We start from the raw sequence: 19,944 nt of genomic DNA on the forward strand, positions 1-19,944 counted from the left end.
ATATGGGGTATTTCCGTAATCAGGAGAAATTGTGTAACACATTTTGGGGTGTCTTTTCTCCTGTATTCCTTGTGGAAATGAAAAATTCTGAGCTAAAGCTACAGGTTATTGGAAAAAAAAAATGTTTTCATTTTCACGGACCAACTCTAATAAAATCTATAAAACACCTGAGGGTTCAAAATGCTCACTACACCTCTAATTTAATTCTTTCTGGGGTATAGTCTCCAAATTGGGATCACATCTGGGGAATTTCTACTGTACTGGTACTTCAGGGACTCTGCAAATGCGACATGGCCCCCAGAAACCAATTCAGCAAAATCTGAGCTGCAAAATCCAAATGGTGCTCCGTCCCTTCTGAGCCCTGCCATGGGTCCAAACAGCAGTTTATTACCACATAATGGGGTATTTCCGTAATCAGGAGAAATTTCTTTACAAATGTTGAGGTGCTTTTTCTCCTTTATTCCTTATAAAAATTAGAAAATTCTGTGTTTTTTCCCAAAAAAAGTCTCTTTTCATCTTCACAGACTAATTCCAATAAATTCAGCAAAAAACCTGTGGGGTCAAAATGATAACTATACCACTAGAAAAATTCCTTGAGGGGTATAGTTTCCAAACTGGGGTCACTTTTGGGGGGATTCCACTGTTTAGGTCCCTCCAGGGCGTTGCAAACGTGACACGGCACTGAAAACCATTCCAGTAAAATCAGAGCTCCAAAATCCAAATGCCCTGCTGTGGGTCCAAACAACAGTTTATTACCACATATGGGGTATTTCCGTAATCGCGAGAAATTGCTTTACAAATGTTGGGGTGCTTTCTCTCCTTTATTTCTTGCAAAAATTAGAAATTTTTACGTTTTTCCAGAAAAAAAGTAGATTTTCATTTTCACAAACTAAGGCCTCATGCACACGACCGTGTTTTTGCGTCCGCAATTCCCCCGCAAATCCACGGGAGAATTGCGGACCCATTCATTTCTATGGGCCCATACACACTATCCGTGTTTTCACGGGTCTCCGCATGTCCGCACATCCGTGCCGCAGAAACTCCGGACATGTCCTATTATGGGCCGCAAATGCGGTGCGGACATGCCAATAGAAGTCAATGGGCCCGTGGAAATTGCGGATACACCGCCGTGTGTCATCCGCAGTTTGCGGATTTGCGGAAGTGTTGCTAGGCGACGACCAGGAATGACTTCTGTCGTCGTGAAGTCTGGAGACAGTGCATGAGAGCAGCAGAGAGCAGCATGGCTTCAATAAACGTTGAGAAACTAATCATCCTGGTCCAGCACAAGCCCTGTCTGTGGAATAAGCGGGTGGAAGAATATGCAGACAGGAATATGAAAGATCTTGCCTGGCAGGAGGTCTGCAGTGAGGTGCATCCTGAGTGGGAGAAGGCAACTAAAGTGCAAAAGAAGCGCATGGGTAAGTTTCACACCTTGATGCGGTTTCTGAGTACTCCTGTCATGTCATAATGACATGCCTGACGTTTTGATTGGTGGCGGTTGGATCACTGAAACACCCACCAATCGCTGAAATGAAGCTGCAGAAGTGCACGTGAGATTGTGGGGGTCTCATGGCTCTGAACAGCACCGATCAAAACGTGACATGTCACTATGAGGGTATGTTCCCACACACTAATTACGGACGTAATTCGGGGGTGTTTGACCTCTATTACGCACGCTAAATACGCCGCAATAGCGTTGACAAACATCTGCCCAGTGAAAGCAATGGGCTGACGTTTGTGTGTTCAAGCGGCGTGTATATTTACGCGTCAATAGACGCCCGCGTCAAAGAAGTGACCTGTCACTTCTTGTGCCATAATTGGAGCCGTTATTCATGGGCTCCTATGAAAATCAATTACGTCCGTAAAGGACGCTGCGTTAAAGCGCCAGCACATGCCTTTACGTCTGAAATTACGGGTGATGTTTTCTCCTGAAACCAGCAACGTCATTTCAGCCGTTACGGACGCTGTCGTGTGGGCACATGGAAAACGTGGCAAGTCTGCTGTAGTTTCTGCAACGTCGGAATTACCTGTCAAATATGCAAATGTAGGTGCAGATTTGTTTGCGGCATCATTTTCATATAATAAACCACATTTCCTAATATCTAGTAATGTACTCTTCTAAAATGTTGATCTGTGATTGGTTTATTTTATATCATAGTCGAAAACGTCAAAACACGCTGGAACACGTGCCGAGACCAATTAAAGCGTGAGATAAATGACAAGGGGAAGAGCGGAGACGGACGTCTGAAAAAAAAGTCATACATGTGCACCAAACAACTTTCGTTTCTTCTTGATGTAATGCAGGTTGGCCCGTAAGTATTGCTTATATACTTTGACCATTGTAGTCTGCCCATGTAGCCAGTTGTGTAAGTACCGCTGTAGCAGCCGTAGCGACTGCTACGGGGACCGCGGCATGAGGGGACTCCACCATGTCCGGAGGCTCCGCTAGCAGCCGCTATGACGGCTACAGCGGGACGCAACTGAACACTACGGCTGAGCAGGGAGGTATCTCCCCGCTCTGACATTAAACAACAGACATGTATCCCCTAACCACTGAATCGGGGATACATGTGTGATCGCTGGCATTGACAGGGAGAACGGGGGACAGAAAGTACCCTGAACTTCTCCATCCCAAACCTCGTACTTTCGCCAGCTCCGTCAAAATGAATGGAGCCAAAGTCGTGCTTGTGCGCATACATAACCAGCGCTCCTTTCAATTTTTGGGAGATGTGCAGACGACAGAACTTAAGGGGACTTTCAGTCCCCCCTTCACCCTATCGCTGCCAGCGATAAGGCATGTATTTGTAGGACACACTATAGGTGGCATTTGTCCGGGGGGCGGGGAGGGGGGCCTGTATGGCGTTAGCGGCATACAGCCCCCTCACTAGATAACGCCGTACAGTCCCCCTATAGATAACGCCATATAGTACCCCGGTAGATAATGCCATACAGTGTACAGTGTGGGGCTGTATGGCGTTATCTACAGGGGTGGGGGCAGCAAAAAAGGCACTATCTACAAGGGGGGGGGGGGTTACACCCAGTGGAGGGATGGCCCCAGTCAAAAGTTTGCTATGCGGCCCTGTCTTTCCTAGTTAGGGCTCTGCATGTAGTGATGCATACATAGTGTATTTGCCCAGCTGTAGACATGACGTTAAATTACTACAAAAATTCCCTAACATTATGTTTTCATTTTCAAACAGAACCAAGGATAATCTGGAGGAAGAAGAAGACTCTGATGAGACTCAAATTGAAGAGCCTGACGTAGCTTTGGGGACTGCTAGGTCCACTTCCACTCCTGTGACAGCGGAACCAACAACAGTGGATAATCCAGTCTGTGCCGCGGACGAAGAAATTATCCCCCGAGGTAAACGTCGACGTTCTGCCAAAGGTCCAACACGTACAGAGCCAAGGCAGGAAGTCGACTTGCGTGTATTAGAGCACTTAGAGAAAAGAGCTACTGAAACTGAAGAGGGCACCTTCTGTCGCGCTCTCTCTAATATTCTTAAAAGAGTGCCAATTTCCAGACAGATAAGGTGCCAAACAGCACTAATGGAAGTCGTGGAAATATTTGCGACACATCCTGACCCACGTGCAATGCATCAGGCCATCGAGTTTCATAGACGGGGGTGTGATGCAAGCACCTTCAACTCTGTCCCTCCAGCACCTGCAGCAACCGCGCAAGGCATCCAGCAGCCGTCATATGTAGACTCAATGCCGCTATTCAGTGACGATCGTTCAGTTTATGGCATGCCAGGACCTTCTCAGCAACAGTATGGGCACATGCAGCAGGGGGAGTCAGTTCCACGACCACATCATGAACCTGCACCTTCGCAATCCTTCTACAATTTATAATTTACTTATATAACATAGTTTTGTTTATGTTTGTTGACACTATTTTATGCAAGAAATAAAATAAGTTTATAGTTAATTATGTGTTTGTCTTTATTATTATTGCAAAACATAATGAGGTATTGGTCTGCATTTCTGCCAAATGCAAATAATCGCTTTTTTTTTTTTTTTAATTAATAAAGAATTAAAAAAAAAAAAACAGAAATACATTAGCTCGCAACCCGCGTCAAGGGTCCTCATTCTCTTGCGAGTCCCTACTCTACTACTGCAACTTTAACTACTAACATTTGTAACATAAACCGGAAATACAACAGTCCCTCTCAAATTTTAATTTGGCAGACGAAGCACATCCCTTTGCCAAGGAACTGCTCCCTCAGGTAATACAAAATAGTCTGTATACAAATTACGGACTGCCAGTCCAGACACTCCAGGTCTTCTATGTGGTGTGTAGTCCAAAGGGATGTAATTAGTAGAGAAATGGTTCAGCTCTGCGTCCACTGCCGACTCATGAATCCTCAGAAAATTGTGGAGGACAACACACGCTTGTATAACCTTTGTCACATTTTCAGGATTCATCTGAATGGAGCTCTGGAACACACGCCACTTGCTGCTTAGAATTCCGAAGGCGCACTCCACATACCGTCTTGCACGTGTAAGGCGGTAGTTAAAAATGCGCCTCTGTTCATCTAAGCCACGCCTAGGGAATGGACGCATCAGGTGAGGGGACAGTCCGAAACCTTCATCACCCACAATGACAAAGGGTGCTGGTGGTCCTGTAGATCCTGGAAGCTGTCTAGGTTCCGGAAGGTCGAGCTGGTTAGATGCTAGCCGTTCACCCATTCTGGAAGCCCTGAAGATGCCAGCATCCGCAGAGCTTCCATAGGCCCCAATATCGACAATTATAAACCGATAGTCACTGTCAGCCAAGGCCAACAGCACCACCGAGAAAAACTGCTTATAATTGAAATACTGAGACCCTGAGTGAGCAGGCTTTTTTACGCGGATGTGCTTACCATCCAGCGCACCAACACAGTTGGGAAACTGTGCTGATTGGAAGAAGCCATCGGCAATCCGAATCCAGTCCTCTGGCTTGGGCTTTGGCATAACTGCTGCTCGAAGTTGCTGCCAGATGACTTCGCAGGTAAGCTTGACAATCTTCGAAATAGTGGAGCACCCCAGCAGAAACTGGAAATGTAGCGAGGCAAAGGAGTTGCCGGTAGCAAGAAATCTGTAAAAAAAACAAAAAACATATATATCAAAATATGCACAGACAGGAAAAATATCTGCAACACGGTGGCAAGGCGGCAATATGAACAGGGGACAAGTATACTAATATTGTTTGCAGGGTAGAGACATGTCGTAGAAGGGGATTTAGGTTTTCTTACCTCAGAGTGACCATCAGGCGTTCCTCTGGAGAAATGCAACGTCTCATGGTGGTGTCCTGGAAGATCAGTCCAGGACGAAGGTCCGCCAGCAGACAGTCAAAAGTTTGCACGGACATACGGCAGTAGCTGAGGAACTTGTCCGGGTGCTGCCGCAGGTCTGAGTACAGCATGTTAAAATGCCCCTTCCTAAGCCGTTGTGAGATAATGGGGTGAACCCAATATCTCCTCCTCCTCCTCGGTTCTTCGTCCAGCATTGGTGGTTGCTGTCCAAATCGCCTGGAGAGGAGCCAGTGCAGGAGTACATCATCCACATCATCAGAAGACATGTTCGCAGTGAGTAAAACTGACAAAAACCACAGCTATATCAGCAGCGCAATCTCACTGAACTCGCACAAAGCAAAGATCAGGGAAAATGCAGCAGGAAATGGCTCCAGAGCGATCATGTGACCTTCTAAAGGGGGTTTGACCAAGCTTTTGGCATCCTGTTTAAAAGTCCTTTTTTTTTTTTTTTTTTTTTTCATCCGCATTTTTGCGGATTACATACGGATGAACTGCGGACTACATACGGATGAACTGCGGATGACATTCCACGGAACACGGTCCTGGAATTTGCGGACCAGAATAACACCACGGTCGTGTGCATGAGGCCTTACTCCAGAAAATATAGCAAAATACCTGTGGGGTCAAAATGCTAACTATACCCCTAGATAAATTCCCTGAGGGGTGTAGTTTAAAAAATGGGGGTCACTTTTGGGGGTTTCCACTGTTTTGGCACCACAAGACCTCTTCAAACCTGACATGGTGCCTAAAATATATTCTGAAAAAAGGAGGCCCCAAAATCCACCAGGTGCTCCTTTGCTTCTGAGGCCGGCGTTTCAGTCCATTACCACACTAGGGCCACATGTGGGATATTTCTAAAAACTGCAGAATCTGGGCAATAAATATTGAGTTGCGTTTCTCGGGTAAAACCTTCTGTGGTACAGAAGAAAATGTATTACATATGAATTTTGTAAAAAAAAATGAAATTTGAAAATTTCAGCTCTACTTTCCTTCAATTCCTGTAAAACGCCTAAAGAGTTGAAACACTTTCTGAATGCTGTTTTGGATACTTTGAGGGGTGCAGTTTTCAAAATGGGGTGTTTGATGGGGGTTTCTAATATATAGGGCAAACAAAACCACTTCAGAACTGAACTCGTCCCTGAAAAAATCGCTTTTTGAAATTTTCTTAAAAATATGAGAAATTGCTGCTAAAGTTCTAAGCCTTGTGAGGTCATAGAAAAATAAAAGGATGTTCAAAAAACGATGCAAACATAAAGTAGACATATGGGGGATGTTAATTGGTAACTATTTTGTGTGGTATTACTATCTGTTTTACAAGCAGATACATTTAAAATGGGAAAAATCATAATTTCTTCATATTTTTGCTAAATGTTGGTGTTTTCCACAAATAAGCAATGAATTTATCGACCAAATTTTTGCACTAAACTAAAGTCCAATGTGTCACGAGAAAACAATCTCAGAATCAATTGGATAGGTAAAAGCATTCCGGAGTTATTACCACATAAAGTGATACATGTCAGATTTGAAAAAATGGGTCTGGTCCTCAAGGCCAAAATGAGCTGGGTACTCAAGGGGTTAAAGGGCAATGTTTACATCAAACACTGATTACATAATATGCACCATGTCTTCTGAGATGCAATGGTGCCCCCCCCCCCCAATACCTCCCTAGTATCAGCTATGTCTCTGGGTGTCATTGTGATAGAGGTGTGACCCGCATGTATCAGACATTTCTGGCATATCCTGTGGATAAATGTCGGTGTTGTTATTGCTCCTTTATTCCATGTGGTAGAGGCTCGGAGAACCGGTTTCTCTCAATAAGTGATGTTCTGTATTTCTCACATGACGTCGTCCCCTGTATGATTCTCTCCTCTTCCCATAAAGGCGCCTGCTGTACTACAACCACCAGTGGATCCAGTTTTCTCATGTTCTCATCCAGAACGTTCCTTCTCCTGAATGACCCACCAACGATGGACAAGGACAGCAATGAGATGACCACAAGAATATTAAACTTCACCCTGCAGATCATCTACCTGCTGAGCGGAGAGGTAACCGTTTCTATATTTCTATGTTCCTTATTGTATTATGTAAAAAGTCACCCATAAGAGGAAGAAGCCAGAGTCCTGTATACCATTTACGAGACCTTCCAAGTGATGGGAAGAAGTGAAGACCAGCCAGCAATATGGTCAGTTATGTGTCATGGTAATAGTAATGTAGAGTAATGAGAATAGTAAGTAGTCACGTTGTAACCAGGGGGAGAAGGACCACAGGGACCAGGAGAATCACACGGCTGGAGTCTGTCCTGGAGACGAGGGTTTCTACCACTAGTCTGATATCTATATAGAAACATAGAAGATGGCAGCAGGAGGAGAATCACATGGCCGGAGTCTGTCCTGGAGATGAGGATTTCTACCACTAGTATGACCTCTATATGGAAACATAGAAGATGATGGCAGGAACCAGGAGAATCACATGGCCGGAGTCTGTCCTGGAGATGAGGATTTCTACCACTAGTCTGACCTCTATATGGAAACATAGAAGATGATGGCAGGAACCAGGAGAATCACATGGCTGGAGTCTGTCCTGGAGATGAGGATTTCTACCACTAGTCTGACCTCTATATGGAAACATAGAAGATGATGGCAGGAACCAGGAGAATCACATGGCCGGAGTCTGTCCTGGAGATGAGGATTTCTACCACTAGTCTGACCTCTATATAGAAACATAGAAGATGACGGCAGGAACCAGGAGAATCACATGGCTGGAGTCTGTCCTGGAGATGAGGATTTCTACCACTAGTCTGACCTCTATATGGAAACATAGAAGATGATGGCAGGAACCAGGAGAATCACATGGCCGGAGTCTGTCCTGGAGATGAGGATTTCTACCACTAGTCTGATTTCTATATAGAAACATAGAAGATGACGGCAGGAGGAGAATCACATGGCTGGAGTCTGTCCTGGAGATGAGGATTTCTACCACTAGTCTGACATCTATATAGAAACATAGAAGATGACGGCAGGAGGAGAATCACATGGCTGGAGTCTGTCCTGGAGATGAGGATTTCTACCACTAGTCTAACATCTATATAGAAACATAGAAGATGACGGCAGGAACCAGGAGAATCACATGGCTGGAGTCTGTCCTGGAGATGAGGGTTTCTACCACTAGTCTGACATCTATATAGAAACATAGAAGATGACGACAGGAGGAGAATCACATGGCCGGAGGTTGTCCTGGAGATGTGGATTTATACCACTAGTCTGACCTCTATGTAGAAACACAGACGTTGACGGCAGGCAGAAAATCACATGGCCGGAGTCTGTCCTGGAGATGTGGATTTCTACCACTAGTCTGACATCTATATAGAAACATAGAAGATGACGGCAGGAGGAGAATCACATGGCCGGAGTCTGTCCTGGAGACGAGGATTTCTACCACTAGGCTGACCTCTATATAGAAACACAGAAGATGACGGCAGGAGGAAAATCACATGGCCGGAGTCTGTCCTGGAGATGAGGATTTCTACCACTAGTCTGACCTCTATATAGAAACAGAAGATGACGGCAGGAGAATCACATGGCCGGAGTCTGTCCTGTAGACGAGGATTTCTACCACTAGTCTGACCTCTATATAGAGACATAGAAGATGACGGCAGGAGGAGAATCGCATGGCCGGAGTCTGTCCTGGAGATGAGGATTTCTACCACTAGTCTGACCTCTATATAGAAACATAGAAGATGACGGCAGGAACCAGGAGAATCGCATGGCCGGAGTCTGTCCTGGAGATGAGGATTTCTACCACTAGTCTGATATCTATATAGAAACATAGAAGATGACGGCAGGAACCAGGAGAATCACCTGGCCGGAGTCTGTCCTGGAGGTGAGGATTTCTACCACTAGTCTGACATATATATAGACACATAGAAGATGACGACAGGAACCAAGAGAATCACATGGCTGGAGTCTGTTCTGGAGATGAGGATTTCTACCGCTAGTCTGAACTCTATATATAAACATAGAAGATGACGGCAGGAGAATCACATGGCCGGAGTCTGTCCTGGAGATGAGGATTTCTACCACTAGTCTGACATCTATATAGACACATAGAAGATGACGGCAGGAGGAGAATCACATGGCCGGAGTCTGTCCTGGAGACAATGATTTCTATCACTAGTCTGACATCTATATAGAAACATAGAAGATGATGGCAGAAGGAGAATCACATGGCTGGAGTCTGTCCTGGAGATGAGGATTTCTACCACTAGTCTGACATCTATATAGACACATAGAAGATGACGGCAGGAGGAGAATCACATGGCCGGAGTCTGTCCTGGAGATGAGGATTTCTACCACTAGTCTGATATCTATATAGAAGCATAGAAGATGGCAGCAGGAGGAGAATCACATGGCCGGAGTCTGTCCTGGAGACGAGGATTTCTACCACTAGTCTGACCTCTATATAGAAACATAGAAGATGACGGCAGGAGGAGAATCACATGGCCGGAGTCTGTCCTGGAGATGAGGATTTCTACCACTAGTATGACATCTATATAGAAACATAGAAGATGACGGCAGGAACCAGGAGAATCACATGGCTGGAGTCTGTCCTGGAGATGAGGATTTCTACCACTTGTCTGACATCTATATAGACACATAGAAGATGACGGCAGGAGAATCACATGGCCGGAGTCTGTCCTGGAGATGAGTATTCCATCACTAGTCTGATATCTATATAGAAGCATAGAAGATGGAAGCAGGAGGAGAATCACATGGCCGGAGTCTGTCCTGGAGATGAGGATTTCTACCACTAGTATGACATCTATATAGAAACATAGAAGATGACGGCAGGAACCAGGAGAATCACATGGCTGGAGTCTGTCCTGGAGATGAGGATTTCTACCACTAGTCTGACCTCTATATAGAAACATAGAAGATGACGGCAGTTGGAGAATCACATGGCTGGAGTCTGTCCTGGAGATGAGGATTTCTACCACTAGTCTGACATCTATATAGAAACATAGAAGATGACGGCAGGAGAAGAATCACATGGCTGGAGTCTGTCCTGGAGATGAGGATTTCTACCACTAGTCTAACATCTATATAGAAACATAGAAGATGACGGCAGGAACCAGGAGAATCACATGGCTGGAGTCTGTCCTGGAGATGAGGGTTTCTACCACTAGTCTGACCTCTATGTAGAAACACAGACGTTGACGGCAGGCAGAAAATCACATGGCCGGAGTCTGTCCTGGAGATGTGGATTTCTACCACTAGTCTGACATCTATATAGAAACATAGAAGATGACGGCAGGAGGAGAATCACATGGCCAGAGGTTGTCCTGGAGATGTGGATTTCTACCACTAGTCTGACCTCTATATAGAAACACAGAAGATGACGGCAGGAGGAAAATCACATGGCCGGAGTCTGTCCTGGAGATGAGGATTTCTACCACTAGTCTGACCTCTATATAGAAACAGAAGATGACGGCAGGAGAATCACATGGCCGGAGTCTGTCCTGGAGACGAGGATTTCTACCACTAGTCTGATATCTATATAGACACATAGAAGATGACGGCAGGAGGAGAATCACATGGCTGGAGACGAGGATTTCTACCACTAGTCTGACCTCTATATAGAAACAGAAGATGCCGGCAGGAGAATCACATGGCCGGAGTCTGTCCTGGAGACTAGGGTTTCTACCACTAGTCTGACCTCTATATAGAAACATAGAAGATGACGGCAGGAGGAGAATCACATGGCCGGAGTCTGTCCTGGAGATGAGGATTTCTACCACTAGTCTGATATCTATATAGAAGCATAGAAGATGGCAGCAGGAGGAGAATCACATGGCCGGAGTCTGTCCTGGAGACGAGGATTTCTACCACTAGTCTGACCTCTATATAGAAACATAGAAGATGACGGCAGGAGGAGAATCACATGGCCGGAGTCTGTCCTGGACACAAGGATTTCTACCACTAGTCTGACATCTATATAGAAACATAGAAGATGACGGCAGGAGGAGAATCACATGGCCAGAGTCTATCCTGGAGATGAGGATTTCTACCACTAGTCTGACCTCTATATAGAAACATAGAAGATGACGGCAGGAGGAGAATCACATGGCCGGAGTCTGTCCTGGAGACGAGGATTTCTACCACTAGTCTGATATCTATATAGAAACATAGAAGATGACGGCAGGAGGAGAATCACATGGCCAGAGTCTATCCTGGAGATGAGGATTTCTACCACTAGTATGACATCTATATAGAAACATAGAAGATGGCAGCAGGTGTTAGGGATCTGCCAGGTACTTCATCTAGGTATACTCCTGGGATTAATCAATCCACACCTGAGGCCAGACCTGTTCGACTGACACCATCTCCCACCAACCAGGGTGGCAGGCTCAGGAGTGGGAGAGCCTATCGCGGCCTGGTCTGTCGGAGTTAGCTCCGCCCCCTGTCCTTTATTACCTGCCCTGTTCTCTCCCTCAGTGCTTGTAATTCTTTTGGATTCCTGGCCCCACTGCTGCTTGCTCCAGCCTGCTTCTGCCGTGCTTCTGCCTTGCTGCAGTTCTGCTTGACCTGCTTTGCTTTGCCCCTGGCTTGCTTCTGTCTCCTTGCCCGCTTGGGTGTACTCACTTCGTCCTGGTCCTGTCTGTCCGTTCGCCGCTCCGTTTCCTCGTGGCGTTCCGTGGCTACTGCCCCTTCCCTTGCATGTTCCCTGTTTGTTTTCCTGTGCACTTAGCGTAGGGACCGCCGCCCAGTTGTACCTCGTCGCCTAGGGCGAGTCGTTGCAAGTAGGCAGGGACAGGGCGGTGGGTAGATTAGGGCTCACTTTCCCTTCACCTCCTTCCGGCCATTACATAATTACAAGCCCTTACCTAGTCTACCATTTCTCCTACGCTGACGTCATCATGGACCCCCTTGAGACCCTGGCCCAGCAGATGCAGGGCCTCTCCCTACAGGTCCAGGCCCTGGCCCAAAGGGTCAATCAGGGTGACGCTGCTTTAGTAGTACCCCTCACCTCACCTCTAGAACCCGACCTCAAGTTACCTGACCGGTTCTCAGGGGACCGTAAGACGTTTCTCTCCTTCCGGGAGAGTTGCAGACTGTATTTCCGCCTAAAGCCCCACTCCTCAGGTTCCGAGAACCAGCGGGTGGGTATCATCATATCCCGACTCCAGGAAGGGCCCCAAGAGTGGGCCTTCTCCTTGGCTCCTGACGCCCCTGAACTTTCCTCTGTTGATCGTTTTTTTCTCTGCCCTCGGACTCATTTACGACGAGACTGACAGGACTGCCTTAGCCGAGAGTCAGCTGGTGACCTTACGTCAGGGTAGGAGACCGGTTGAGGAATACTGTTCTGATTTTAGGAAGTGGTGCGTAGCTTCTCAGTGGAACGATCCGGCCCTAAGGTGCCAGTTTAGGTTAGGATTATCTGACGCCCTGAAGGATCTGCTGGTTAGCTACCCCTCGTCTGACTCCCTTGACCAGGTTATGGCCCTAGCAGTACGACTTGACCGACGTCTCAGGGAACGTCAGCTAGAACGCTTCAGTGTGCTCCCCTCTGACTTTTCTGCGATCCCCCCCGAGGTCCCGTCTCCTCGCCCCTCCACGGAGGACTCGGAGGTACCTATGCAACTCGGGGCCTCCATGTCCCCTCGACAACGTAGGGAGTTTCGCAGAATGAATGGTCTCTGCTTCTACTGTGGGGACGACAAGCATCTACTGAACACCTGTCCCAGGCGCAAGAATAAGAAGCCGGAAAACTTCCGCGCCTAAGTGATCATCGGGGAGGTCACTTGGGCGCACAGGTATTTCCCGTTAATGTGAAACGCAATAAAATTTTGCTTCCCTTTCAGGTCTCGTTTGCTGGCCGGGCTGCCACGGGCAGTGCTTTCGTGGATTCAGGGTCATCTGCTAATATCATGTCTGCGGAATTTGCTATGTCTCTAAAGATGCCTTGTATTGATTTACCTTATCCTATCCCTGTAGTAGGAATCGACTCAACTCCCCTTGCTAATGGTTATTTTACTCAGCATACTCCTGTTTTTGAACTCCTTGTTGGCTCCATGCATTTGGAGCAGTGCTCTGTACTGGTGATGCAGGGATTATCGTACGATTTGGTTCTAGGCTTTCCCTGGTTGCAGTTGCATAATCCCACGTTTGATTGGAATACTGGGGATCTCACCAAATGGGGTAATGAATGTCTTATGTCATGTCTTTCTGTTAACTCTATTTCTCCCCGGGAGGAGGTAAACACGCTTCCTGAGTTTGTTCAGGACTTCGCCGATGTGTTTTCTAAGGAGGCCTCCGAGGTGTTGCCCCCCCATAGAGATTACGATTGCGCTATCGATTTGGTGCCTGGTGCCAAGCTTCCTAAGGGGAGGATATTTAATCTTTCATGTCCTGAACGTAAAGCTATGAGGGAATATATCCAAGAATGCCTGGCCAAGGGTTTCATTCGCCCCTCGACTTCTCCTGTAGGTGCTGGCTTCTTCTTCGTGGGGAAGAAGGATGGTGGTCTTAGGCCGTGCATTGATTATCGTAACCTGAATAAGGTCACCGTAAGGAACCAGTACCCACTTCCTTTGATTCCGGATCTTTTTAATCAGGTTCAGGGAGCCCAATGGTTTTCTAAGTTCGATCTACGGGGGGCATATAACCTTATCCGCATCAAAGAGGGGGATGAGTGGAAAACTGCGTTCAACACACCCGAGGGTCATTTCGAATACCTGGTCATGCCCTTTGGGTTGTGTAATGCCCCTGCTGTCTTCCAGAATTTTATTAATGAAATCCTGAGAGAGTACCTGGGTAATTTTCTTGTTGTATACCTTGATGACATACTGGTGTTTTCCAAGGACTGGTCCTCCCACGTGGAGCATGTCAGGAAGGTGCTCCAGGTCCTTCGGGAGAATAATCTGTTTGCTAAGACTGAAAAATGTGTCTTTGGGGTACAGGAGATACCATTTTTAGGGCAAATCCTCACTCCTCATGAATTCCGCATGGACCCTGCCAAGGTTCAGGCTGTGGCGGAATGGGTCCAACCTGCCTCCCTTAAGGCGTTACAGTGTTTTTTAGGGTTCGCCAACTATTACAGGAGATTTATTGCCAACTTCTCGGTCGTCGCTAAGCCTCTTACGGACCTTACCCGCAAGGGTGCTGATGTCCTCCATTGGCCCCCTGAGGCCGTCCAGGCCTTTGAGACCCTCAAGAAGTGCTTTATCTCGGCCCCCGTGCTGATTCAGCCCAACCAAGAGGAGCCATTTATTGTGGAGGTTGACGCTTCCGAGGTGGGAGTGGGGGCCGTCTTGTCCCAGGGTACCAGCTCCCTCACCCATCTCCGCCCCTGTGCTTACTTCTCTAGGAAGTTTTCGCCCACGGAGAGTAACTATGATATTGGCAACCGCGAACTTCTAGCCATTAAATGGGCTTTTGAGGAGTGGCGGCACTTCCTGGAGGGGGCCAGACACCAGGTAACGGTCCTTACGGATCACAAGAATCTGGTTTTCCTAGAATCGGCCCGGAGGCTTAATCCTAGACAAGCTCGGTGGGCACTATTCTTTACCAGATTTAATTTCTTGGTTACCTATAGGGCTGGGTCCAAGAATATTAAGGCTGATGCTCTGTCACGTAGTTTCATGGCCAATCCTCCTTCTGAGAAGGATCCTGCTTGTATTTTACCCCCTGGTATAATCGTCTCTGCCACGGATTCTGATTTAGCTTCTGATATCGCGGCTGATCAGGGTGCAGCTCCCGGGAACGTCCCTGGGGACAAACTGTTTGTTCCCCTGCAATACCGGCTGAGGGTACTCAGGGAAAACCATGACTCCGCTCTATCTGGTCATCCTGGCATCTTGGGCACCAAACACCTCATTACCAGAAACTATTGGTGGCCTGGGTTGCCTAAAGACGTTAGGGCTTACGTCGCCGCTTGTGAGGTTTGCGCTAGGTCCAAAACCCCTAGGTCCCGACCTGCGGGCCTACTACGTTCCTTGCCCATTCCCCAGAGACCTTGGACCCATATCTCCATGGATTTTATCACCGATTTGCCTCCATCTCAGGGCAAGTCGGTGGTGTGGGTGGTAGTCGACCGCTTCAGCAAGATGTGCCACTTTGTGCCCCTTAAGAAGCTACCTAACGCCAAGACGTTAGCTTCTTTGTTTGTGAAATACATCCTGCGTCTCCATGGGGCCCCAGTCAATATCGTTTCTGACAGAGGGGTACAATTTGTTTCCTTATTTTGGAGAGCTTTTTGTAAAAAGTTGGAGATTGATCTGTCCTTCTCCTCCGCCTTCCATCCCGAAACTAATGGCCAAACGGAAAGGACCAACCAATCCCTGGAACAATATTTAAGGTGTTTCATCTCTGACTGTCAATTCGATTGGGTCTCATTCCTTCCCCTTGCTGAATTTTCCTTGAATAACCGGGTCAGTAACTCGTCAGGGGTCTCCCCGTTTTTCTGTAATTTCGGGTTTAACCCAAGATTCTCCTCCGTCTCCCCTGGTTGTTCCAATAATCCTGAGGTAGAGGATGTTCATCGGGAACTGTGCACCGTCTGGGCCCAGGTTCAGAAGAACCTAGAGGCGTCCCAGAGCGCACAAAAGATTCAGGCGGATAGTAGACGTTCTGCTAACCCCCGGTTTGTCGTCGGGGATTTGGTCTGGTTGTCGTCCAGGAACTTGCGCCTTAAAGTCCCGTCCAGGAAGTTTGCTCCCCGATTTATTGGACCTTATAAGATCATTGAAGTCCTCAACCCTGTATCCTTCCGTCTGGAGCTCCCCCCATCATTTCGCATACATGACGTCTTCCATGCCTCCCTCCTTAAACGCTGCTCCCCGTCCTGGTCCCCCTCGAGGATACCTCCTGTTCCCGTTCTCACCCCTGAGGGGGTGGAATTCGAGGTGGCCAAGATTATGGACAGTAGGATGGTCCAGGGCTCCCTCCAGTACCTGGTCCATTGGAGAGGATACGGGCCGGAGGAGAGGACTTGGGTACCTGCCCGTGATGTTCACGCTGGGGTATTGATCAGGAGGTTCCACCTTCTCTTCCCCACTAAACCGGGTCCCCTTAGTAAGGGTCCGGTGGCCCCTCATAAAAGGGGGAGTACTGTTAGGGATCTGCCAGGTACTTCATCTAGGTATACTCCTGGGATTAATCAATCCACACCTGAGGCCAGACCTGTTCGACTGACACCATCTCCCACCAACCAGGGTGGCAGGCTCAGGAGTGGGAGAGCCTATCGCGGCCTGGTCTGTCGGAGTTAGCTCCGCCCCCTGTCCTTTATTACCTGCCCTGTTCTCTCCCTCAGTGCTTGTAATTCTTTTGGATTCCTGGCCCCACTGCTGCTTGCTCCAGCCTGCTTCTGCCGTGCTTCTGCCTTGCTGCAGTTCTGCTTGACCTGCTTTGCTTTGCCCCTGGCTTGCTTCTGTCTCCTTGCCCGCTTGGGTGTACTCACTTCGTCCTGGTCCTGTCTGTCCGTTCGCCGCTCCGTTTCCTCGTGGCGTTCCGTGGCTACTGCCCCTTCCCTTGCATGTTCCCTGTTTGTTTTCCTGTGCACTTAGACAGCGTAGGGACCGCCGCCCAGTTGTACCTCGTCGCCTAGGGCGAGTCGTTGCAAGTAGGCAGGGACAGGGCGGTGGGTAGATTAGGGCTCACTTTCCCTTCACCTCCTTCCGGCCATTACAGCAGGAGGAGAATCACATGGCCGGAGTCTGTCCTCGAGATGAGGATTTCTACCACTAGTCTGATATCTATATAGAAACATAGAAGATGGCAGCAGGAGGAGAATCACATGTCCGGAGTCTGTCCTGAAGATGAGGATTTCTACCACTAGTCTGACCTCTATATAGAAACATAGAAGATGACGGCAGGAGGAGAATCACATGGCCGGAGTCTGTCCTGGAGGCGAGGATTTCTACCACTAGTCTGACCTCTATATAGAAACATAGAAGATGACGGCAGGAGGAGAATCACATGGCCGGAGTCTGTCCTGGAGATGAGGATTTCTACCACTAGTCTGATATCTATATAGAAGCATAGAAGATGGCAGCAGGAGGAGAATCACATGGCCGGAGTCTGTCCTGGAGACGAGGATTTCTACCACTAGTCTGACCTCTATATAGAAACATAGAAGATGACGGCAGGAGGAGAATCACATGGCCGGAGTCTGTCCTGGACACGAGGATTTCTACCACTAGTCTGACATCTATATAGAAACATAGAAGATGACGGCAGGAGGAGAATCACATGGCCGGAGTCTATCCTGGAGATGAGGATTTCTACCACTAGTATGACATCTATATAGAAACATAGAAGATGGCAGCAGGAGGAGAATCACATGGCCGGAGTCTGTCCTGAAGATGAGGATTTCTACCACTAGTCTGACCTCTATATAGAAACATAGAAGATGACGGCAGGAGGAGAATCACATGGCCGGAGTCTGTCCTGGAGATGAGGATTTCTACCACTAGTCTGACATCTATATAGAAACATAGAAGATGACGGCAGGAGGAGAATCACATGGCTGGAGTCTGTCCTGGAGATGAGGATTTCTACCACTAGTCTGACATCTATATAGAAACATAGAAGATGGCAGCAGGAGGAGAATCACATGGCCGGAGTCTGTCCTCGAGATGAGGATTTCTACCACTAGTCTGATATCTATATAGAAACATAGAAGATGGCAGCAGGAGGAGAATCACATGTCCGGAGTCTGTCCTGAAGATGAGGATTTCTACCACTAGTCTGACCTCTATATAGAAACATAGAAGATGACGGCAGGAGGAGAATCACATGGCCGGAGTCTGTCCTGGAGGCGAGGATTTCTACCACTAGTCTGACCTCTATATAGAAACATAGAAGATGACGGCAGGAGGAGAATCACATGGCCGGAGTCTGTCCTGGAGATGAGGATTTCTACCACTAGTCTGACCTCTATATAGAGACATAGAAAATGGCGGCAGGAGGAGAATCGCATGGCCGGAGTCTGTCCTGGAGATGAGGATTTCTACCACTAGTCTGACCTCTATATAGAGACATAGAATATTACGGCAGGAGGAGAATCGCATGGCCGGAGTCTGTCCTGGAGATGAGGATTTCTACCACTAGTCTGATATCTATATAGAAACATAGAAGATGACGGCAGGAACCAGGAGAATCACCTGGCCGGAGTCTGTCCTGGAGGTGAGGATTTCTACCACTAGTCTGACATCTATATAGACACATAGAAGATGACGGCAGGAACCAGGAGAATTACATGGCCTTAGTCTGTCCTGGAGGTGAGGATTTCTACCACTAGTCTGACATCTATATAGAAACATAGAAGATGATGGCAGGAGGAGAATCACATGGCTGGAGTCTGTCCTGGAGATGAGGATTTCTACCACTAGTCTGACATCTATATAGACACATAGAAGATGATGGCAGGAGGAGAATCACATGGCTGGAGTCTGTCCTGGAGATGAGGATTTCTACCACTAGTCTGACATCTATATAGACACATAGAAGATGATGGCAGGAGGAGAATCACATGGCTGGAGTCTGTCCTGGAGGTGAGGATTTCTACCACTAGTCTGACATCTATATAGTCACATAGAAGATGACGGCAGGAACCAGGAGAATCACATGGCTGGAGTCTGTCCTGGAGATGAGGATTTCTACCACTAGTCTGACATCTATATAGAAACATAGAAGATGACGGCAGGAAGCAGGAGAATCACATGGCTGGAGTCTGTCCTGGAGATGAGGATTTCTACCACTAGTCTGACCTCTATATAGAAACATAGAAGATGACGGCAGGAACCAGTAGAATCACATGGCCGGTGTAACGACGGGGGTAGGGAAACGAACAAGTGAGCCGTATTCTACCCGCCACTCTGTCCCTGCCTACTTGCAACGACCCGCCCTAGGCGACGGGGTACAACTGGGCGGCGGTCCCTACGCTCAGTAAGTGCACGAGACAAACATACAAGGGAATACAAAGCAAAGGGAAAGGGGCTGTTGCCCACGGCAACACCGTGAGCAACAGAGTGGTGAACGAGCCAAGTCAAACCAGGAGAGCACGAGGTACCAAACGCAGAGCAGAAGAGTAGTCAGAAAGCCAGGGTCAGTATGGAGCAGGATCAAATAGTTAGGAGCTGTAGCTGGGCCAGGAAACCACACGGAAAGAATCACAAGCAAGGGAGAAACAGGAAAGGCAGGTATAAATAGACAGAGGGCGGGAGCTAGCTCCGTCTGGCCGGGCTGCGATAGGCTCTCCCACTCCTAAGCCTGCCATCCTGAGTGGTGGAAGAAGGAGTCAGTCTCAGAGACGTAGATTCAGGTGTAGACTGATTACCTATGGGAGTTAACCCCGAAGCTGTTCCTGGCAGATCCTTTACAGTACCCCCCCTTTTATGAGGGGCCACCGGACCCTTTCTAAGTGGACCTGGTTTACTGGGGAAACGAAGGTGGAACTTCCTGACCAATACCCCAGCGTGAACATCCCGGGCGGGTACCCAAGTCCTCTCCTCAGGCCCGTATCCTCTTCAATGGACCAGGTACTGGAGGGAGCCTTGGACCATCCTGCTGTCCACAATCTTGGCCACCTCGAATTCCACCCCCTCAGGGGTGAGAACGGGAACAGGAGGTTTCCTCGAGGGAGCCAAGGACGG

At 47.9% G+C, this 19,944-nt stretch overlaps 2 protein-coding genes across 3 annotated transcripts in view; both read left to right on the forward strand.

Annotated features, from left to right (window-relative positions):
• The window catches only part of LOC142748047 (uncharacterized), a 245,301-nt gene that overhangs the window by 171,085 nt on the left and 54,272 nt on the right, over nt 1–19,944 (forward strand). The gene's annotated exons all lie outside the window — the stretch shown is intronic.
• LOC142748068 (gastrula zinc finger protein XlCGF66.1-like) overlaps nt 1–19,944 on the forward strand; it is a 128,810-nt gene that overhangs the window by 71,594 nt on the left and 37,272 nt on the right. For both annotated transcript variants that reach the window (XM_075855195.1, XM_075855202.1), the window contains exon 2: nt 7,176–7,339. In XM_075855195.1, the coding sequence (XP_075711310.1) occupies nt 7,217–7,339 (123 nt within the window). In that variant the 5' untranslated portion in view covers nt 7,176–7,216. The remainder of the gene's footprint in view (nt 1–7,175; nt 7,340–19,944) is intronic.

This window comes from Rhinoderma darwinii, chromosome 1, assembly GCF_050947455.1.
Source record: "Rhinoderma darwinii isolate aRhiDar2 chromosome 1, aRhiDar2.hap1, whole genome shotgun sequence".
NCBI classification, from domain to species: Eukaryota; Metazoa; Chordata; class Amphibia; order Anura; family Rhinodermatidae; genus Rhinoderma; species Rhinoderma darwinii.